The 24609-nt window shown below is 42.5% G+C and overlaps 1 protein-coding gene across 1 annotated transcript in view; it reads right to left on the reverse strand.

Annotated features, from left to right (window-relative positions):
• The window catches only part of zfhx4 (zinc finger homeobox 4), a 79313-nt gene that overhangs the window by 37873 nt on the left and 16831 nt on the right, over window positions 1-24609 (reverse strand). The window contains 5 exon segments of the mRNA XM_030123451.1: window positions 151-385; window positions 15348-15889; window positions 17519-17813; window positions 18118-18330; window positions 18749-21284. Of these exon segments, the coding sequence (XP_029979311.1) occupies window positions 151-385; window positions 15348-15889; window positions 17519-17813; window positions 18118-18330; window positions 18749-21238 (3775 nt within the window). The 5' untranslated portion in view covers window positions 21239-21284.

Raw genomic sequence — 24609 nt, forward strand, 5'->3', positions numbered from 1 at the left:
TCACGATAACAAAATCCACAAGGTAATAACAAAAGAAAATCAAGCATGAAATGAGAGCACAACTTAAAAATAGCCCTAGTAATAACAAAAACCACAGTCAAAACAAATTAAGCGAACAGACAAAGCAGGTGAAATTAAAAAAACACTGACCTTGGCTTGACGGACACTCTTTAACTTGGAACAGCTCATGCAGACTCAGTCCATCCTCGTCTCCTCCCAGGCCTTGCTGGTGCAGCTGGAGTTTCCTCAGTCCTTCGTTCTGCTGGTGGCGAGCTGAGCGGGCGTGCTGCACCAGGTTGAGGCGGGCCTTGGTGGAGTAGTCGCACAGTGCGCAGTAGTAGACACACAACTCCGGGCTGTACGCACTACTCTGCTTCTGCAAGTGCTATGGAACAGAGGAAAGTAGAGATTAGTATTCCGTGTAGGCAAAAATGTAGCCTCGGATGTGATATCATATCCAATTCTAAAGCAGCACTTGACATGGACATTGGTTTTACAAGTGCAGCACCTGACTACACTATCCGAGGTAGAGGATGATTATTGTGTGCAGAAAAATAATAAGGCAGTATTTCAAATGATGGTCGTTTGTCATTTGTATTATGATAGAGTTTCCAATATTTGTCTACTTTTTTTTAACAATTTAAAAAAAAAATCTTTTGTGATTACCTTTCCCTCTACTTAAACATCCAGAAATCCCACATCAAATACTTCAAAACTCACTTTACAGGCAACACTGTCAGTTATATTTTCGACAATATAAGCCTTTTAGTTTTGGTGCATTTAATGTGTTTGGCATAGGCTGCTATTTGTTTCATTATACATTAACCATAACAAAACCTACTGCACATGCAAAAACGGATTCAACTACAACATTTAGTTTGATCACATTAAACAAAAGGATTGCCATTAACTCAGCATTATATTAAGTTTTTACTGGCTGTTGAGACAAAACACACCATTCCAAATTAACTAGATACGTTTAAGTGACATAGAGATCAAAAACACAACAAAAGTCAGTTAAGGGGTTTAGTTCAGAACGCTGTTTTGTTTTTAACGTGCACATTGTCCAGATCTCGTCATTGTTGGCAGCTGCAGGGGTTTCTTATTCAACGTGTGCTGTCAGTTGCAAGCCCTTAATTTCCAGTTGCCTCTTTAATGGCATTGCAGCCATGCAAAGCTACCCCCTACCTCTTGCCCTGCCCTCGGTGTATGCATGTGCGTGCGCACACGCGCACACACACGCACACACACAAACACACACACACACACACACACACACACACACACACAAGCGCAGCCCCCATCCCACCTTGCCCTACTCCCATACACCCAGTCAAGCCAAGCATATCAAGTGTGCCTCTGTTGTTGCTGCCGGGCTAATGAACAATGCACAAAAACAAAAGACCAGGCCAAGCTTTTATTATCTGATCCTCTATGGAGAGAGCGAGAGAGAAAGACAGAGAGGAAAAGAAAGCCAGGCAAAGAGACAGAGACACAGAGGTGGCTTATGAAGGTTAGTTTATGCTTTGTTAAGATTTATTCATACAGCCATCTGAGAAACAGGTGCAGGGTTCTATGCATGAATTAATACACATTATTCTGTGTGTGTCTGACTGCGTGCAAACCCTATGCTGTCTCTCATGGCTTATATAGTAGGAAAAAGTTTCATTCCTAAAGCACATGAAAAGTGAGCAAGGTAATATTTTTTTCCTGAGTTCTGTTGCATTGTGTTCTATGGAACAAGGGGAGAGACTGAAAAAAATGCATGTGTGGGAGGGGTGTCTATCTGTGTGTTGTGGGAGGAGTGGTGCAGCAGAGAGGTGGGGGGCACAGTTAGCTGCAGGTGTGTGAGTTCTAACCCCCCTTTTCCCTCTTCCTCCTTTGACAAACAGGGATTAGCAACATAGCTACAGCCGCTAACACATCTTTTCTCTCTGTCTCTCCCTCTTTCTTTCTTTTGTAGGAAATCTTACGAGGTTTTTCTCACGAGACGGTGGGACGTCCCCTCGCAGTCAGAGGCCCTTTCAGAAGTCTTAAGTTTTAATTAAGTCGGAGTTGTCAGAAGAAAGCTCCCCTAGTCCAGAGCTCAGGGCCATTAATTACAGCTATCTTTGTTTCTCTGTGAAAGGAGGCCTCCCTTGCTCCTTCTCTCTCTTTTTCTTTGCTTCTTTTCTTTCTTCCCCTCCCTTCCTTGCAGGAGAACTGGGCTGCTGAGCTTTACCGTGGAAACCACACACACATATGCGCAAAAGCAAATACACATACGTATGTCACATGTGCACTGTGCACGCAAAATATACACAGAGTGTCTTCTGGGTGCAAAGAATTCAGCTTTTCTGTGTTAATGTAACTATTTCAATCAGTAGGTGTATAGTTTTTCCTATATTTGTATCCTACATGATGCAAAAAGCCTTGCGCCAACATTAACCTTGTTCATTACGTCTTGCAACTATAGTAGTATACATTTAAGTACTTTCTAGTGTGTGTGTGTGTGTGTGTGTGTGTATATATATATATTTTTAAAATATTTTCAAAGAATATAGATTCATAGAAAAGATTCATATATAGATTCATATATCAAAGAACAGGCATCTTTATAATTAAACTTAAGAAATGGATATTAAACGTTCTTCCAGTGACGACTGTCAGTTGGAATACTGTTGTAAAAGAAGGAAAAAATGGTGTTTTGTGGGCAAAGATGCTCCATTTCTTAGCAGGGAGGATGGACGTTCAAATTGAGACTTAAAAATCTTATCAGAACAGGCTGGTTTCACCCCTGGTTTAGAGTTGCTTGTAACAATATTGCTGTCAAGGTACTTGTTCTGGTTAGAAACTAATATTTTTATATTCATAGGGCAGAATAGAATACAGGCCAAAACTGCTTCACATCCTTTAATTTCCTAACTTATACTTTATTTGTTTTTTAGGATATAAGGCTTCAGTTGAGAGTAGCTGAATGATATACTTGGGGTTGAGCTGGGCTGCCAGATAGGTTTAGGCCTAATATTAATTCTCTCCCCATCAGCACATTCCAGAGGGTTTGTTTAAGACCTAAACTAGAGGGCTGTCAGTCGCTCTCTGGCACTCTGCAGGCCTGAAATGCAGGCGGTCTGGTGATCACAGGCCAGAACATCCATGATTTATGAACTTTTAAAGGAGCACTTTGACTCCTGCCAGGCGTGGGCTGTGTAATGCATATTCAAACACACAAACACACTGTTCCTGGTTCTGCGTTTGCACCCGTGTGCGTCTGCTTGAAATGTGTATATAATTTATGCTGCTGCTGAATTGTATGTGTAAATGTGGTGTCTTATGAGTGTCTGTGCTTGTGTGTGGCTGTAGAGTGGCAAAGCAGCCCATCCTGTCAATATGGCACCTCTCCAGAGTGCCCGGTGGTTAATTGTTGGGGATTAGTGTTTGGCAAACAACCAATAGGCTAACACTCCCAGTGGGCCAATCAAAAACAGCTAAACAGCAGTCCCTGCATGGACCTTAACATGGCAAAGACACCTCTCTGAGGAAGAGGAGGTGCACACCCCCCTCCCTACACACAGAATGCAAATTATCACACCCGGGACTTCCTGTTTACCTGTCAAAAACATAACATTATCAGCCACGTCTATACACACATGCACATACTCACAGGGGCTTGTATAAGGAGAGGGGAGGAGAGTCAGTTTGACAGGTTAGGGAGGCTCTCTAGTGTAGTGGTTTGCTAATGCTGTGTGTGTATGTGTGTATGTGTGTGTGTGGAGGTGAGGATGACAGAGGACTGCATTCATTATGCAGAATTAGATGTTTACAAAACACCTTTCTCACTCACACATAAACACAAGCACACACCTCCCCTCCCTGAGTTTGTGTGGAGAATAGCGGCAGTGCTGTCTCATATTCATTTGTTCTATCTGTGGTGACAAAGCTGCCTCATTAACTGAATTCTTAATAAAGCAATGCAAAAGACGTCTGATCTCAACTTCTTTTATCTCTCTGTGCTTGCTCATGTACATGGAAGTGTGTGCGTGGGTGTGCGTGGGTGTGTGTGTGTGTGTGTGTGTGTGTGTGTGTAGGGGGTGGGTGGGTAGGTGTAGGTATAATTTCAACACTTCATGTTCCTTTCTTCTGGCTTTATATGGAAGTGTATTTGGAGTGTTCATGCATCAGTAATTTCAGCCGCACATTTTTTATTTTACCTCACAAGTGTGTTTTTGTGTCTGTCGATAATCTCAGTTGCGTATTTCGTTTTGTCTTTGCTTGTGATTGTGTGTGTACTCTGGTTACGTGACAAAAATATTTCGAAAGCAATGCAAACCAGCGGGGCTGTGTTTTCCTCCATAAACCAAATGACAAATTAGGGTATTCAGTACAAACATGGCTCTTTCCTGTCATTAAGTGTAAAACCAGGGTGCTAATGAACACATACTGAAAATAAGAAGCCTTCAACTCTGCAGCTATGTCTTAATAACCAGTGTGTCTGTCAGAGCGTGTGTATTCATGTTTTATATGTAAAGAATCAGTACGTTTCTGTTTGTGTCCACTGAGAGTATATGCATGCATACAAATGTGCACCTCGCATACTCCTCTTTATCTTCTTTCATCAGTGTTTTTTTAGGAAAGGAGGGAGCTTGTTGTTAGGTATACCTTCTTTTTGGAATGTCACCAGCTTCCGGTGTTATCCCCCGGGCCCCCGAGGGCCATCGGAGACAAAAACAGTCCCACTTGGCCCAGAAAACAACAAAAGCATGTTTTGTTCCTTGAAAGTATTTTAAACACATACCAGCACTGCCTGGAAGGCTGCCAAGTGTAGAATTCCATCAGTGCTACCACCTCCCTAACACATGTTACTGCTAACCGCTGCTCAGCCCCCAAGACATAGATGTAACGCAAGATCACTGCCAATGGATCTGCGGGCAGACTGCACTGCTGAAACAGAGATGCTGAAGGCCCAGGTATGTGCCACCTCGCTTCTCCATATAAATAGCTAATATAGTGTAGAGGGAGACAAATTCAGTGCTGTGCACACACAAAAACAAATATGCAAATAAGACAGAAAAACTGCTGAATGCACATTGCTTATGCACAAATATACACACACATAATGCACATCTCCTGCTTCTCTCAACCTCACACACTCCTACAAGGCCACTGCATGTGATCTAAAGATGCTGGAAAGACAAAACAATCCATGAGCCCCACTCCCCACCTCCCCAGCCTCGCCGACCTTCATTTCTTTTTCTCTTTCTTCTGGCTCTCAATTTCACAAATGCAAAGAAAAATACTTCCTAAAGCTAAATTGGCTCTCCTGTTTCTCTCGGCTCTGCCTGCTGGCTTTCACATGTGATCACAGCTCTGGGGCCTGTCCATGAGGTGCAAGGCCTGTGGGTGAGCTTAGTTTAGGTCACCCAATAATAATAAGCATCCATCGTATAATGTCTGCCAAGCCAAATAAATGTATTATTACAATGAGTCTTTCATAAAAGCTTTCTGCCGCACTTTTCCTCTCCTGTGCTGTCTCCTTTTTCTTCCCTCCATCTACAACTTTCTCTGACCATCTTCGACACAATTTTTTTTTTCTTACTCTTTGACATTTGTCAGGAGAAAAAAAACCAAGAAAGCAACAGTGACAGAGCTTTGTGAAAGCCTAAAATATAATACAACTCTTAAATCCAGTAAAGAGTCCTGAATTCCGTTTTTGTGACTCCTACACATGGTCACACACACTTGTAGGAATGACGTAATTGCGTCTGACGTATGGGGCAAAGGTCAATCTGAAGTTCACAGCTTCCTGACCTCTGGCCTCTCTCTTGGAAAAATCACTTCTGTCTCTCTCTCTCTCCCTCGCTCCAACACTCTCTTGTACCCACATACATACACAATTTATTTACATCAGAGCAAGGAAACGGGGGGAAAATGACCCTGCTGGTTTACAGCATGATCCAATTCTTCTGCTTTGTATCAATCTCTTCTTTCCATCTGTAAGTACCGTCACCACATATTTAATACCGTCCTGACCCTGCATTTGGGAATAACAGACTCTCAGAGACAGAATAAAGCTTACTCATTGGTGCTTGTGTGTTAGGTGTCTTGAAAGCCAGCCCACCTCTATACCCCATGAAAATGGATGAGTATTTACATTAGCATTAGATTTAGACAGCATGGCTCTGCCACTTACTCCCTATTAGCCATCCTGACCTTAGCCCATTAGGGTCTAAAAGCCCCCGCTTGTCTCCATTGCCGCCAGGTGAGACTGACCAGACCTCCCCATTTCCCTAAACTATCTTGCTCACTGGGATTATCTTTTCCATCGACTCACAATGGGACAGACATCATAAAATGCTGAGATCGAGATCACTGAAATGCTAACATGCTTGTGGGATTATCTTTTTCCAATGCTGTACAAGGGGAGGGATATTGCAGAAATGCTAACATGCTTTTGGGTAGGGTTTATCATTTTCCATTTTTCCCAACATGCAAAGAGGCTTTTGGGAAATCAAGGCAAGGCCTAATTGACAGGATCTATGAAAGACAGGGAGAAAAACAAAAATAAAGGGGCTGAAAATCTGGGGCTTCAGCTCATCGGCTCGTACCATCAAAGAGAATTGTACTACACTGATGTTGTTATATTTAACTAAAACTGAAAGGGAAGCGAACGGAAAATAATTTTGGTGCAGAGAGGAGCAGAGATTTTTGCCAAGTTTGTTTTTCTTTGCTCTGTTAGTAATGAAAACTTGCTGAAAAATGTCTATTAGTGAGAGTTAGACAAAAGGAATGACAGAGACGTACAGTGAGAGAAACTAACCGATAGATTGAGAGGCGAAGAGACTGAAAAACTATGACAGAGAGAACAAAAGAACAAGAGACGGAAAGAGAGAGAGAATGATAGGGAAGAATCTAGACGAGCGTAGTCGGGTTCAAATCACTAATTACACATTCCTGAGCCTGTGAAGGGGAGTATTGTTTTCCAGTTAGCCCCTACCCTGTCGCATGGTTTCACTTAGCACAAAACAAAAGGTACAGGGAACAAAACACAAGCTTAATACCAGGCCCTGCTAATGACAGAGAAATGGGAGAAATTATCCCTGGGGTGGATCCTCGTGAGAAAATGGCTGGTGATTACTGGACAAAGGGAGTTCATTTTGAAACTGTCACAAAATGGCAGACTGACTGCTTCTTTTTTAAGAGTGGTGTTTATCAAAATGAGGATACTGTCCTGGCACTTTTTCATATGAAAACCTGCTTTATCTTTACCTCTCCTTAATAATAAACTATTAAACGTAAACTTGTACTAAAAGTTACTTTATTGTCCCCTTCTACTGCAATGTTCTTGATGCAACATCCAATTCCTATTAAAAAAAAATTGGATTCCTAAATTTCAATATACTTGATGTGTTGAAATATACTTGATCTTGCCTGGTTCCATGGAAACAATGTGCCAATGTAGTTTGTTGTGTGTTACACAATAACACGTTGGAGCATTACCTCTGCAAAGGCAAGTACAATGAAGGCACAATGAAAAGCACCACTTCAGCTGTACTGTTTTGCATATGACCACAGGAAATCAAATGCCTTGCAGTTGACCTACAAGATGGCACACTTGATCCTTCCCTACTTCTTTAGAGAAGTGAAGCGGTTTTAGTGTGTGCTTCTCTTTTTGTCTGTGTTACCCTGTTTTTATCAAAAGACAAACATTTAAATAAGGACTGTGAGTCTCCTAGCACATACACCAAGATAACAATTTCTGCAACACTTTCTGACACGTCACACAAACTCAGACGATCTATGAGGGCACTTACGAGAGTACATACCACCGCCAAGGCCCCAGATTTATGTAATTCAAACAAACAGACTATCTTGTGATGCAAAAAAGTAACAATCTGCCCAGAAATGTAATGGGTTTTTCATTGGGATCTGCCCTACAGTGTCACCAAGTTTCATGGAAATTGGTGAAGTTGTTTTCACATAACCCTGCTGACAGTCAAACAAACCAACAAGCAGACGTTGGTGAAAAAATAACCTCCTTGGTGGAGGTAATAACCTGCGATGTTCTGCCTATAACTAAGCCCATAATGAGGAGCTCTGTGCTGTTCTGGCAACACAGAAGACCTGTCATTTTTTTGCATGAACTAGAGGAGGTGGGTAAGCTGATAGTGGTGGCAGCACCGGGCAGAGTCGCCTGGCTGATAGTGTTTGCCCAGGCCTCGGTAGTCTAAAGGAAGGATATTGTTTTCCCCTGAAAAAGCCTCAGCCACAGTCCGCATACCAGCGTCCACTCAACATACCAATGGGCTCTTTGAAGATTACTCAAATGTTTGCCTTTGTTACCCCACCACCCCCCTATCCGCCCCTACCCCTCGTCCTAACCTACACTCCTGCCAGAATGAGGAAAAGAGGAGAAAGGACAGAGTGAAAAAAATCAGACTTATATCTTCAGAAAACAGTGGGAAAGCAATACCACCCTCAGCTGCACCCACAATCAAAATGGCCACTGCAGGGGATGGGCAAGCAATGAAAAGAATAAAAGTACTCTGACCACCAGCATAGTTCATCTAAACATAAACAATAGAGCACGATGGTGTATTAATGCATGTCAGAGAATACACATCAGTGTTGAGGTCAGGTCTCCCATCCGTCTGCTGTGGATGATACTTTTAGAGGGGGCTCAACCCCATATCACATCGCAAGTAACAGCAATTAGACTGAAATATGATAATTCCAATGGGTTAATTTAACTAAATGTGCAGAAAACTCACGATCCCCCACCCCCATCCCAACTCACATTAATCCCGAACAAGTAAGTGGGCTTTCTATCAGGTCTATTTCAAAGCATTAGGGATTACCTCGCAGAAACTAAGCTGCTTGAACTCACAGGAGGTCAGCAGTATTGTGCTGCTGCAAGGATGGAAGGCCAGTGGTAGAGGCGGATAGACAGCAGGACAGGTCAGTTCCTCTTTCTCCAGCTTGCCCACAACATCCCTCAATCCTTCTCCCCTCTCTCTTTTCATCCCCGTCTCTCTCTTTCAGCGTATAATCGAATATCTCCCACTACTTATCTATTCACTGAGCACCTAATGGTTAAAATCAATTACAGCTGGAATGCTGAAATGCCGAATACTAGGCCACATGCTGATAATGACAGAGAGAGTGTGAGGGAAAGAGAGAGAGACTTGGGACCATTCCAAGGGAGGCACAATTACCTCCAATCGATTGATTATTGATTTGGAAGGGCGTTGAGAAGTATTTCAGTTCAACTTTGTCCATATCAATATCCTGATGGCTTCATGAGACTGGAAAGGCGCAATTGTGCTATCTAAATACCATTCTAAAGCTGATGTAACACTTCAGGTCATTTCAAGAAAAGTGCACCAACAAATACCACAGTCCCTATTAATAATTGTATTATTAATGTCAACTTTGATATGAATTAGGCATAAATTTAATGTCAGGTGGTTTCAACAGTAAACTAATTGAACATAACCAAAAATATCTATCTGATCTTAAAGCCATGTGATCTGTGTGAAGCTGCTCTGATCAAATCAAGCCATCAAAAGTGAAGGCAATGTGCCTGGCGATCACATTTTAGGTCACGGCCCACTCTGATTCTTACTTCATACTTCTGTTTATGACTTTACTTGCTATATTTTTGTTTTTAAAATACTTTCGTCTTTGTTCCAACAGGATGGTCAAGACCAAACAGAATAGAAAGGATAGGGAGGAGTCATGGATGGATTAAAGAAGGAGGAGGAAGACCACTGTGTATATGTGTGAGGCTGTATGGGGGGCGGTGTAAGGAGGAGGAGGAAGGAGGTGTATATTTGGGTCGGTGTTGGAAATAAATATAGAGAGGGTGGGAGGGTTCAGATGAGCCAAGGGAAGAAAAGACAAACTCCTGCTAGGTCTTTTGTTCCCACATCCCAACGACGTTCCCTTCCTTCTGGTAGCCGGGAAGACACTGACCCCCCTACGCATATTCTAAACCCCCTTTCTGCTATCTTTCCCATACCTGTCAGTCCTGATCTGCTTTACAGTCCCCTGCACATGGACAAACGGTGTGGCCAGGCCCAAATGACCCATAGCCCAGAGAGGGGTGGGGGTTACTATGAAGAGGATCACTTCGGATATTAATACGAGATAGCCAGCGCCAGTTCTGTCTGTCTCTCTTGAATACAAAAACACACCTTGCTAAAGGGGAAAAAAACACTACCCTTGTACTGTCTGCTGACCTGAACTAATTTACTAGAGAGTTGAGAAGTAAAGAGGTGGGGAGGGGGACCAGGCTAGGGTAATTAAACACTACATGAGTGTCAATCAGGGGCAGGGCCAAAGCTGGACATTTCACACAAAAATGCACACACACACACACACACGCACGCGCGCACACACACACACAGAGATGCTGTGCCAGCCATCTGGTTAAGGCGTTGGTCAGAGACTGGGTGAAACTCTTATTAATATCTATGAGGATTATTAAGAAAAAGAGGGAAAATGAGGAAGCCTGTCCATTCAAACCTCTCTGCCAAACAAAAACTCAGCGGTGTACACACACAAATACGCACGCAAGCACACACCTGCTTTTATGCTTTAATTAGCCGCCACCCTCCATCCCCCACTTCACCACCCCCGGACCTCTGAAAGATTTCCATTGTAATCTCCACGCAGGTGAAAGACGAGACGATTTGAATAATCTACTAACCGGCGTCTCTTTGCCTCGCCGAAAGAGAAAAAGGGATAGACAGAGGAAGGAAGAGAGAGAGAGAGAGAGCAAAAGAGCAACTTGTAGAGGTAAAAAAAAATGACAAGAGAGACAGACAGACAACCTTTTTGGCAAAAACACCAAGATGAATTCATTCCTCTCCTCAGGTTTACAGCATTGAACTCACGGCGGCAGGCTGCATCATCCGTCTCCATGACAGAACATGAAAATCTATATCTTGCAGTCAAGTAGCATCTAGTGTGAAGTGTCTGTGAACATTCCTTTTGAAGAGAGTAGCAACTCTTTAAGTCTGTCTGCAAGTATGAGACAAGGACTCAGTGATCAAGAGTCTGTGTCTGGAACAAGCGGACATAGGCTAAAGTGGAAAATGGTAACATTATAAAGAGACTGTAGTTGTGTTACTGTGAGTGTGACTGTACATGAAAGTATGTCTCTCTCAATTTATGTAATGCCTTTCCTTTAAATGCACATATACATTTATTTGAGTGTAAGTGTGTGTGTCTGCCTGTGTGTGTCATAAATGGTGCCATGCATTTGAAATAGATCCAGTCGCTTTTCTATTCTGGGGACCAGCACAATGGCTTTTTATGCAAATCTATGGAAGTCAATCTCCTGTCCATTTCCCCATCACACAAGTCCAAATGACAGTCCAATAATTTGGGCTGCATATATATAGGGCTATTTGATTTTCAAATGAGAGTGGGCAGGGTTGACCCTTGCTAATAGCCAAGGCACAGCGGTAGACTTAATATCACAGATGCATAAGCGCTACCATCTCCATCGGAGAGAGATGGAGGAGAATAAAATGTAAAGAAGAGGGACAGAGTTGGCGAACTGAAAGAAGAAATAATGTTTGGTTGATGAAAAAAAAACAACTAAAGGAAAAAAAACAAATAAAAGGCGAAGATGAAAAAGAAAAGTCTACCTTTGATACATGTACAATCTAGTCTCCTCTCTGTCCTCTTCTTCTTTTCCTTCTATCTCCCTCTCCTGACATCAACCCCCCTCCTCCATTTAATTTGCCCCACCCCTCGTTTCCCGACCATGGTGTTGCCAAGAGGATCATGGGTAATGAGATGGCCTATCTGCTGCTCCCCAGGGGAGGGACAGAAAGAGAGAAAATGAGAAAGAGAGTCACAGACAAAACAAAGAATTGTGGAAAGACAGGAGGACAGAAGGATTCTGTCAGAAAATGGTGAAGGACAGAAAGTGACATACTGTGTTTCTGTTTTTAAATTTTTGTTCTTGCTAAATAACCGCTCACTTCCTCAACCTCGTTTTCTGATTTTTAGCTCAAATGAGATTGTGATGGAACAGACGGGACGGGGAAAAAATCATGAAATAATGTGCAGTGGACCCTGGACGTTCATTTCCGCTTGAATTATGATGGAAAGCTGGACAGACAGACAGGGGTGGGGTGGTGAAGGCTGAGGACAGTTTAAGATTTATTCGAACAGCCATCTGAGAAACAGGTGCCGTGGCCTATGAGACAGAGTGTGTGTGGTCCTTGACCATGCCATATTGACCATGAACATTCTCAACTCCTAATGACCCAGGGGCAAGCAAAGCCCAGTTCTTAACCTCAAAGTTCTGTCGGGACTCTAACACATAAACACACACGCACACTACAAACTAAACCCCCAACTTAGCTCTGCAGCCTTTGTGAATGGCACTGACAGATTTACTCCTGTCTCCACGTGAATTAAGGCTGGTGTTTGTTGTTAAAAATCATAATGAAGCCATACATCATCATATTGAATGCTAAGCCAAACACAAGCCAGGCCAGTTATGGACACGCCATGCTACAACACCATTTAATGCTGAGCTTACCTCACAGGCTGCTAGCTAGCTGCTATATTAAAACATCTTACATTTTGTCATTTACAAGATTTCTGGGGGATAAAGATTTACATTTGACAGCTGTGATAATACCACTGAACTTCTGTACACAGTTTTCAATTCAAATAATCTCTCTGCTGTAGTTTTCCCTTTAAAAAAAAAACAAAAAACATTAAACCTAGATTTCACCTCCAACAAGCAATGAGGTGTTGACTTCCCTTTATTCCATATAAGGCCTATGACTTCCTGTGCCACCTGCTGTGCCCTGGACACCAGATGACTTGATGTCCATGTGCTGTTAATGCCATTTCCCTCTTGCTGTTTCAAAGTCTGGAAAAAAAAACACTTTCAAACTCTCAATTCCCCTCAGAAGTACTCCATTGCTGCTACAAAGCAGCCATAAAATCTCCTGAATATGCTTTTTGTTTGTATCTTCAAATGGTTTCCCATGCCATAAAGATATTCTGTGTTTCCAAAAAACCAGATGGTGAAGTCGTCAACACTCGGATCTTTTATGCACCCGGCCAAGCTACCTCCATCCCCATGTGCTTTTCACCTCTGCCAATACATAAAAGGAGAGGTGTTTTTCTGGTCAAATAAAGAAATGATTTTTTCCCCTGCTCTTGCTCTGCTGCTCTACGCTTTCTCTCCAGCTCGCTCTGCTTTACTACCACATGTCCAAGGGTAAAATAGTGGGATTTCTGCCAGAGGCATTAAAAGCGTCATCTGTGGAACACATTTGTTGAACACAGTGGGTTAGGTGGGTGGGTACATAAGGTACAGGGGTCTGTGGGTGCACAGAGGGGGCACTGGGATGACCCCCACTTGCCTTGGCCAAACTGGTGTTAATGTCTACCTAAAATGATAATCCCCTGCTTTACTGAACTTTTCCTGGGAAGCAAAATAAAAATAACAAGCTTCACAACAACCCCCTTTGTTTCAATAGGTACTTCAAACTGTGCAGTCTGGACTTTTGCCTTTAACCACAGCTAATACACATAGCTTCAATGCATGATTTAATGGATTTCAATGCATAGGTATCCTGCTATTGCCTTGTATCAAAATCCTGATTAGTGTGAACTAATCAGGCCGATCCTTCAGGTAATGTGAAGGCAGCACTTTTCTTAAAAATGTATTTATTTACAATAATTTACTGTAATTAGTAAATTCAGGGACAGACATCTCCATCTTATCCCTTTAGCCTTTGGCAGTCTCCCCGCCAATTCTGTGTCAATAAAGACATCCTGTTTAAGTCCACTACAACTGTTTTAAATAACCCTGGGAATGCCAGGGTGCTTAATCCACTCAAGTCTTGGAACTGCAAGTAGGAATCAGTCACAGATATCTGCATTGGAGTTCTGTAACTGTCATTATAACACATTATAATGTGCCAAAATTATATTTAAAAAAAAAAAAAAAAAAAACTCAGTAGACTAAGATTCCTTTCATAAATGAAATGTGCGGATCCAATCAATCTGAATCAATGTTATTTTATCTTGTCTGATTATTCTGTATAAAGAATTAGAGTTTTAAATTTTTTTTGTATCATGCAGAAAATTATTTTATTATAAATAGTTGTGACAAAATGTTTTACTTCAGATGTCTAAAGTTTAATACATTAATACATGTTTATCCATTTAGAATAAAAACTTTATTTGTCCTACTTGTTTACTACTATTGTGTGTATTTTTAAACACAACATTCACACACATACACAAACACCTCCCACTGCCAAATGTTGCGTACTGTAGTAAAATCCTCATTAATGTAATGCACTTGATCCTGTCCTGTAGGTCAAGGCCTAAGAAATGTAACAGCATCCATTAAACTGAAGGAGACGTCTGACAAACTAAATCACTTGAAAAAATATTGGAGAGGAAAGAGATGCCAAATTTTGGTCATGTTGAAACGTGGAGAAAACATTTATTTGGGAAAGGTGTGAAAGGTTTAATTAGTTAAGTAAGTGACTCCTGTGTTAGACTATTACTTTGATGGGTACTAGTATAATAACCCTTTAACCATTCATGACACTGGTAATCTATGCAGGTCATCCTTTGAATTAATTATTTTTAACAGGCAGTCACAATTCTGGATAAAGAGAAAATAGAATAGAATAGAATAAAATAGAATAGAAAATGTTTTGCAATAGGCAAATTGTGTATTTAATTATTAAAAATCTTTACCGTATTAGACTGGCATATATGTCCAATACTCAGACTGATGAAGAACAATAGTTCAGTTTTGTTGTTCTCTACTTTTCTTACACCATGTGTCACTGTTCAGTGCAAAATTCAGTTAAATATCTGGTCTAAATACTTCTATTGGGAAAACAAATTCTTCGGTTAAAGGATGTACCTCTGCCAACAGTATATATAATTAACAGTAACAGCCCAGTGCTAGCCTGTCGCAGGCAGAAAAAGTACCCATATCTCATGAAAATCACCCTGTGTACTCTATCAGTGACCTTTTCTATCTTCGTCTGTCTTTTCTCATGGGAAATCTGCATCCATGTGTGGGTACAGTGCAGAGACTGGGACATGTTTTTAAACAAAAACACAAATGCCTGTTCTGTTCTGACCACTACTTTCCTCAGTTTTACCCCAGTAAGTATGTTATGATACTGTAAGACCATTTTCTACTATATTACACAAAACAATGAGTTTCCTGCAATACAAATTCAAATTAATTTATCATTTAATTTCACATTTTTGAGACTTGTATTTTCTCCTTGTAAGCTGCTGAGATGTTTTTTGGGAGGAAAAGATGAGACAAAAGAATCACTGCAAAACAGTATTTTTACCTTGTACAGGCGGATGGCAGCCTCATGCCTCTGGTTGGTAGCGTGTAGCCTCAGTTTATCCACGCTGTTGCTATAGTAGTCACAGGCATTGCACTTGAGGTGCACAGGGTTGCCAATGGCCACACACTTTAATCTCCACTGGTTGGCCTTGCCTCCCTCCTTGATGTGGGCCACCAGCTGGTGCTTCTGCATGTGCTTGTCTGTCTTGCAGTGCAGTTGAAAGTTGGCCTTAAGCTGCGTGTTGTAGCTGCAGAGCTTGCACTGGTAGACGTCTCCCACCACGCAGCGCCACTCCTCCTCAGGCAAAGAACGCTCTGCATTGACGTGGGCATTGAGAGCCTCCAGGCTGTCTGTGGAGTAACAGTTGCACACAGCACACTGGTAGAGGCGCAGCGAGGGGTCACTGATGGGTGGCGACAAAGAGGAGAGAGAGGGGTCTGATGAGGACATGCCCCCCATTCCACCCGAGGACACCAGGGACAGGTCATCTGCCATCAGTTGACCACTGGCAAGACGTAATTCCGCTGATAGGTCACTGTTCACTACGGAAATAAGTAAGTGAGAATGAATGTTAGACAGCAAAAAGACAGACCAAAAAGTGTCTGGCATTCATAATGGTTACGCACTTAGAAGCACTGTAGGAAAACATGTCAAATAGAAGGCAGGTAGTATGCACAGCAGGAAGAATGGTACATAAAAACAAAGAGGTATGACAAAAAGACTAAGCACTGGTAAAAATAAAGACGCTGGTACGCATAGGGGAGGGTAAAGGAAAATGAGAAATAAAAAGGTTCTTTCTATTAAATGAAATTAAGTGTGGAGAGAGAAGTGAGTCCTCTATGCAGGCCTCTCACACAAAAGGATTTGATAAAATAAAGCCTCACTGAGGACTAGGGCTCCTTACAAAGTCTTGTCTATAAAAAACCCTAATAGGATTGAATCAGGATCAATTACAATCATCCTTTTCAACTTGCTAACTTGCTCATCAGGTAGCTTTAATTACTGCTCTCATTGATGGCGGGACAACGGTTTTAGGGTTCTAAGCTTTTCTCACATTCACACACAGATCTGAAAAGCTGATCAATGTATTACACAGGTTTTCTTTCTTCTGCCCACCCACCCTAGGACAAAAAAACAGATCTTTCATTCATATGAATGTAATTAACTCTTTCATTTGATCTCCATTTTGTCTGTCTAAGCATGATACCAAAGCTCATCAAGTCTTTTTTTTCTGATATTTCAACATGGTGTATAATTCCTCAATTAGCCAATGATTAAATGTGCTCATGCACAAATGTGTATGTGTGATTATCTTGAATATGGCTGCAAATAATTTTTCTACCAATAGATTCTATGCTCATGTTATGTGTGCAAGTGATATTTGAATATATAAATATTCTGCTCAAACCATCTAAACGTATGTACAGCTGTGCTCACTATGGGGAGCTATGTGTTATCAGTGTAATTCACTAAGAGTACATCTGCTGGCTGGGCTGTGACCTCCACACTAGAGGAGGGAGTGGGTGTGTAACACTGCAGGGTCATTGTTAAATCTCTCTCACTCCTACGGGAATCTGCTTCCTGCTGTGTGCGAGTGTGTATGTGTGTGCATGTGTGCACATATGTGTGTGCACTCTCTCCAGGACAAGGGAAAGTGGGGTGTGCATATGGGGGGGGGGATTAAGCTGACTTAAGAAAATTACAAATGAAAGATTAAGAATAATTCTCTTGTGGCGTCTCATAATCATTTTTTAATCAGTGAGAGGGGTCAAAGAAAGGAGACAATGACAGAGGGACAATATGAGAGCATAGATAAGAGTGAAAAAGAAAGAGGGTGAGCCAAGGGGGGCAAGGTAAAAAGGATTGGAGCAGAAAAGGGAGAAGGTGAGATGGCAGGGAGAAAAATGGAAAGCGACAAAGAAAAGGCATAGAGATAAAAACAATATCCTTATGGCATCAGATATATGCGATACAACCGATAAAACTGACCAAATGAAAGATGAGAAGAAAAAATGAATAACAGGCTTGTGGGTAAATATATTTTTAAAAAAACAGAAGACGGTAAGTAATCTGTCACACCCCATGCAGAAATCCTTTCCATATTCATACTGAGTTTTAAAACTTGAAGGAAGTGTTCATCCCAGTTTAATGTGATTTCCAGCATCCCTTACCTAGACCAGATCCAAGAGCAGCCGCAGTTGCAGGATCTAGCTGGAACGGGTTAATCATCATTGGGGCATCTGGGCCACTGCTGCTGGCTGGATTCTCGAGTTTAACACCTGCTAGACCCATATTTTGAGCCAAGTAGTACTGGTAAAGCTCTGCCTCTGCTGGGGCTAGGCCCAGATGAAGGCTGTGCTGGATCTGTTTCATGTTCTGCTGTAGCAGCATCATGTTGTGCATGTGTTTCTCGCTGGTCATATGGATTCGCAAGTTACGAGCCACGTTGGTTTCATAGTCACACACCTGTGAAGGAAAGGGGAGAAAATTACAGTTATTCAGGGTGAAAAAAATTTACCTGAACCAAAGAACAGGTAATGCCAAGTAATGTGATAGTGTGTTCTAAAAGTTCATATAATTCTTGGAGATGAGCCCAGAGTTCACAAGAAATTGTGTTTCGTAATGACAAGAGGTCAGATGATGTGGCAAAGAAAGATAATAGACATAGTGAAGCAGAGGAAAATAAATGTCCCATTGTATGCACAGTGCAAGAAGCAAATTGGTATGTAGCTACCACAGCTGTACAAAGATGCTCTGTTTGTTTCATTACCTCACAGCGCCAAGTGGGTTTTTGTTTGGGCTTGGATGGTGAGGGGGCACCACAGCCTCCACCAAGGCTGGCACTGGGCACAGGGTTAGCATGGTTGTGGTTATACTGGGCCTCACTTCCACCGTTCTGGAGTGTTTGTACGTTGTTCAGATGTTTATCCGACTGCATGTGGATGCTAAGGTTGCCTTTGGTGGTTGTTGAATAGTTGCATACCTAAAAGATAAAAATTATATAATAATGTAAAAAGTACTGGCAAATTATTTAGCATAAAAATTCTTATTTTCATAGACTAGACACCAAAACATTTAATACTGTGATAAAATTGTTGCTGAATCAAAAAAGAGAAAGAAAAATAGTTAACTTATTTTTTCCCTAAGTAGTCCGATTCCTGGGCTTCACACACAGGATAATAAAGTTATAAGAACATCACTTTCACTGAAAAGACCACATTAATTAATGTGGCATACATTTTCTTGAGTTGTCTTCATATTGAAGCATGTAAAAAAAATATTTTGTGTAATTCTGCTAAGATTAAAAATAAAACCCAGATTACAAAACGTCATGACACTGTATTAATTGTTTTATTGTAGAAAGTGAAAAAAAGGCTGGAAGACAATCGAAATAGACAGACCTCACAGCGGAAAGGCTTGTATCCACAGGTATAACTTTCGCCTCTGGCTAAACGAGGATGAGGTTGTCCTGTGCGGCAGTAGACACATGATCCACCAGACTCTGGATGTTTCTCCTTCATGTGGGCGTCCAGTGTCTGCTGGTACTTGTAATGCCAGTTACACTTGGGACACTTCAGTGTCTTGCAGGAGTTACGTGAATGCATCATTGTCATATGCCCTCCCAGAGACCGTGAAGATCCCAAGACTGTGTCACATTTGGGGCATTCCACCCCACTACCTGGAGAACCTTCACCTGGACCAGGTGTACCAGGTGTACCTGGGGTCCCTGGCGTACTGGGATTTCCTGTGTGTTGATGCAAAGGCCCAGGACTCTCATCTTCTCTCCGCAACAAAATCATATCAAGGGGATGGGAGGATGGCGATGACCCATCCCGTCCTGCCAGGGCTTCACTGTTTGAGTCATTGCTGCTCTCCCGTTCTCTGGCAGCTGCCATGGCAGTGGACAGACGGCTCTTCTCCATCTCAATCTTCTCACATACAGGCAGGGAGGAAGAGGAGGTGGATGCAGGGCCTTTACTGTCACTGTTAAACTTAAGCACACTGTTGGACAGGGGGGAAATACTTTGGTTTAAGAGAGGGAAATCTTTGCTACTGGTGCTGTTGGCCCGCTGACCTGTCATTACCATCGTCATGGCCTGCTCCTCCTCCTCATCCGCCTCCATTTCTACTCCACCACCACTGGAGTAGGTATCGTCATCCTGTTCTGGACTTTCTCCTCCCACTGCACCGGGCTCCCGCTTGATGGGCGGGTACTGGCTCAGGTCCGGCCCATTGGGTTGCAAAGTGCATGTGTCCCTAATGTGGCCCTTGCAGTCACTATCAGAGTTCCTGCCTTCCAGGTTGCCACCAGTGGCATCAGCAGCAGAACTCCCACTGGGGGTCCTGTGGGCACCAGCCCCTCCCCCGAGGTTTGGGTTGGTCTCAGCCTTTGGCATGGTTTGGGTTCTGGGGGTTTGGTCATTGGAGGAGCTGCTGGCACTGCCCTTCAGGAAGGCAAAACCTGCTTGAAGGGAATCGGCATTCTCCCCACTACTGTGGAAAGCATTCCACAAGCTGCGGAGCCCCGTGTCTGGCCCTAGGAAGTTGGCAGGTGTGGGAAAGTGGGGTAGCACAGAGTTGGGGAGTTTTTTTGGTTCCAGAAAGCTTATAAGAGGTTCTTTGTCCTTGCCGATGCCCTGGATGATGGCTGAGACATGTTTGTTGCTCAGCAGCTTCTGCTCCTGCTCATTCAGGGTCATACGGTGGTCGTGGACAGCATGTGTCACGAAGGAACGGCTGAAGCCAAATGACAGCTTGCAAAGGAAACACATCAGCACAGGCTTCCGCCGCCCATCGGCTACGCAGCCCTCAAACTTGGATAAGTCCACATTGTTGGGGACATCTTTGGACACACAGGAGTTTTTGGCTGCACCATCCGCCGTCAGATAGTCTTTGTCATTCTTGTGGCGGAGGTCATAGACACGAAAACTGTGCAACACGGGACCAGCGCCCGCCAGCCCTCCAGCTGAGGTATTTGGGAAGGAGGGGTGGTCGGCCGCCAGGGATTTAGTCCCCAGGGATGAGGCGATGTGGAAGGTGTTGATGATCTGGGGGTAGAAGGACATGGGTGCAGCGGGCTGCTCCAACCGCTCCCCCCCTGGGCCCAGGCCACTCTGGCCACTGCTGGCCTGGGCATTGGGGAAGGACTGGGGGGACAGCAGGCCCCTGAATTGGAGAGCATTAGAGAGCCCCCCCTGGTTGCCACGCTGCTCTTTGGAGTCCTCCAGGATGAAGGCAGAGCCATCGGGCTGGTAGATGATCTCGCCACACAGGTTCTCCACATCGCTCTCCTCTTCCATCTCTATTTCGCTGTTCATCTCCCCCACTTCTGCAACACCCCCCTCCCGCTCTCCATCATCTTCACTCTCCTCTCCTTCCACCCCTTCAACCTCCTCACCCTCCTCGTGACCTCCAGTGGTAGGCAAGCGGGCGTTGGGGCAGTGGTGCTCCATGTATTTTTGTAAACTGGAGAAGGAGCTAGAACATTCGTTGCAGGGGATCTCCTTTGCCGGTGCCACAGGAGATGTGGCAGGGGCAGAACAGTCTGAACCCAAAGCTGCTCCTCCTCCTACTCCTGGTAAAGTTCCGGTAACACTCCCTTTGTTACCAGTAGTAAAGCTTTCTCTCCGACTCTGTTCAGTTACAGAGTCAGTGGTTGCACTGACAGTGGTGGGGGTAGTAGTGGACCTCCGAAGGTTCACAACAGGCTCTCCAAGGCCATTATCCGGCTCTCCAATGGCGACAGGTGACATGTGGTTGTTGCTGTTGGTGTTGGTGACACTGGTCTCCATAGCGACGACGGAGTTGTCCTCAGCAGCAGTGTCCAGCCTCTGGCCACCATGTTCCTGCTGCCGTGACGACACCATAGGGGGAGAGTCACAAGTTGCCATGACGACCACTACATGGGGATCTCATCTCATCCAGCCTAACAGGGACCTAAAAAATAGAAAGACAAAAATAAAGAAAAGACAAAGGATGGTTAGAAAACAGTGTTGCGTAGAAGCAGCATTTCACCTTATTCTTACCCCATCAGCAATAACTGCAGATCTCACCAAGACAGGACTGTTTCTGTCAATGAGGTAAGTTATTTCAATAATGCCCTCACTGATCAGGGATTTTAATCCAGTCTATGGCATACTGTCTGATTTTTTTTCTAGCTACCTCAATACTGAATTGACAGTGTGCCAAAGGTCAAATGATTTTCCTGCAGGAATTCACATTACAAATCACCTCTTGTAATTTTGCAATGTCTTAAATACTTTCTGGATTGATGAATTAGGAGATCAATGAATGCAGCAAATATTCTATTGGTTCTATGCACTACTTGAGCTGCAGCTTTAAAGCAACAAAATAACAAATATATATACCTGTGTTGCTCATCATTAAAATAAGCACTGAATAGCTAGTGCCAACACAATGTTTGAAAAAAAGAAAAGAGAAATCCAACATTGACTGCTGTTTGCATCTTCGTCATTTAACTGACAAGACTGCCTGTCAGAGCCACAGAAACAAAACATCCTTGAACAAAAGTTTTGTCTTGCACTGACTCTAGGGACCACAGCTTGCAAACAGGGAAAATGGGGTGTGTATGAATGAAGCAGTGCTATGGCAGCTGGCAGCACGGATGTTTACAGGAACAACCCGTGTTAAGTAACGAGACTGAATGACATATAAAAGTGCAAAACTGGAAGCAGTTTTGATTTTGTGTCCTGTAAATGCTAATGTTTCCATGCTGGTACAAGGTAGATGTGGATATATTCATAGAGCTAACACTGCTCTGTTAAAAAATGCATATACTGTACAAAAACATACAGAAACTTTTATATGAAAAAAATGATTGAAGTGGAGTTTTATTCATTTTCTGTGTATTGTAAAAACTGATAACAAGACTATAACTAAATAAATGCCAATATGGCTCTGTGTGGGCTAAGAAAGTAAGAACCTTAAGGACAGGTACCATAATTCCTGTGAAATCAGGAAAATTAAGTCTGTATTCTGCTTTAAATATCTTTTCATATAGGAACAAAAGTGTGAAGAAATATACTTAGAAAAGAGAGTGGGAGAAAAGAAGAAAGAATGAACTTTCATGCGGAATAATGTTTGGAATACCAGTGAGATGTTATCAACCCTGGGTGGCTGCCCATCTCTCAACCCGTTACTACTTCAGTCTCTTGGATTTTCACAACAAGGCACAAATGCACAGGCACACACATGTGCATAATATACAACACAGCCAAAAGCATGCACTACAGTAATCCTTTACAGTATTTCTTTTTTTAATTGCAGGCATAATTTTTCACTACCTAAACAAAATAAGAAGTGCAACTAAACCAAAGTCATAAGAGAGAAAGAAACCCAGACTAAAAGCTAAAAACTCAGATATGAATGCTACTTGAAAGAAACTTCTTTCTTGCCGAATTTAATGCAACAAATGAAAACTACTTGTGCATGCCAGTGTCTTTTCACTTGATACTGTACCAGCGCCTTTCAGATGCTTGCGTGTAAATGAGTTGGCATTAAAAGAAAGCTTTAAAGAGCCATGTTAACCTTTAACCCAATCCACCTGCTGCTTAATTCTCGCTTCTCTTTTTCTACACTCCCTCTCCCTCACAACAAAGCTACAAAGCAATTAGAGGATTAATCCGCAACAATCCAGGGCTAAACAAAGCCAGTAGGAGGGACAGTAAAACCGTGAGGAATGAAATCAAACATGTGTGCGAGTATGTTTGTAGGTGCATGTGTGTGCACGCGCTATAATCAGGTCTAATCTGACATATCCCAGAGATGATTCCATGGGGAATAGTAATAGATTAAAAGAGAGAAATTATGTTTTCTCTCTCTGTGTCTCACTCAGTTTCTGTCTCTCTATTCCTAAGATTAAAGACAAATTCACAAGGAGCACATAATGAATTTTAGTGCTTATCAGTTCAACATAATAAGATGAAATACAGGTGAATGTGTGATATAAATATGACAGAAACATCTCCTGAGTAAAGCTATTTACCCAGTAAGGTAGTCTGTTGTGAAAAAAAATATTGTTTACATTTATTTTTCTTAACTATCAAATATGTAGTTTTTAATCACATTGCCCTTGCAGCCTTGCAGTGTTACAATGTCTGTAAAATATATGCAGTAGACAATGCACATAGGATCAGTATCATCCTAATGCAACAACAAGGAGGTACAGAAAAAGCATTACGTGTTATCATTTTCCCCCCCAAGTGATTTGTAACCAGAAGCACAGATCCTGGAGATAGCAATTAGCTTTGCATTCTTAAGAAGAAAGGAGTTGCAACAGGACAGATATGGGTTATGGGTTATTCTACCACTGTACAGTATTAGCACACATTTAGTATGTCTCAATTTAAAAGACAAGGACTTGGCCTAAGATACAGCAGTTGGCAATAGGATGAACTTGAATAAAATAAAGACTTTTACAGCTCATTCCAGCTCACCTAACACCAGTACAACACTGGGCCTTGGCTGTTCCTCTAGTAAAACATATAAATTGTTTATTTTTTTCCACCAATGTCCTTCTTACAGAGGCTTGTGTAAAATGTGATTGAGGGTAAAGCTGTTCAGAAGCAGTGGGGTTTGAGAGCTAATGCGACACATACGACAGGATTTACTACTTGTCAGTGGTGTCATTTCACTGCTTATTTCATTGGGGAGCAACCCCTTTGAATTGTAGCTTGGACATAAAACACTGTGGTTTATGAATTATGCATCTCCTAACACTTTAAGCATGGAATTATGTCTTATGGATAAGCCAATGTGTTAAGCACTTGGCACTGACATATCACCCCTGATGCTAACAGGTTAGCAGCTGTTTACATGTGGGCTGTGTTCCAACAATAACTTAACGTCATCCACTACATTATTTTGTTATGTCTGGCAAGATTTAAGCCTTTCCAGTTGAACCCATTAATTCTGTCAGTATAACCACAAACAGAACACTGACAAAAGAACTATGTGATTATATAAAACCCAAATATTGGTAATCAGTTTTAAAGTTGATTACCCAACTTTTTGTCTTTAGCATAAATAAGGAAACTTGCTTTCCTTTTAACTCTATTCCCTAAGCTTTGCACCTCTCACAGCAGTAGTGCCCACTGCTGCGTCTTTTAAGGCAGATCATGTTACTGCTAGCTAAGAAACCTTTCTCTCTCACTCCCCCACTGGCTTCCTTCACTTTGCTAACCAACCAGACTACTTTCATGTGCGCGAGAGAGCGAGAGAGAGAGAGAGAGCGTGATAGGGA

The sequence above is a fragment of the Sphaeramia orbicularis genome, chromosome 20 (assembly GCF_902148855.1).
Source record: "Sphaeramia orbicularis chromosome 20, fSphaOr1.1, whole genome shotgun sequence".
In the NCBI taxonomy this organism is placed as follows: domain Eukaryota; kingdom Metazoa; phylum Chordata; class Actinopteri; order Kurtiformes; family Apogonidae; genus Sphaeramia; species Sphaeramia orbicularis.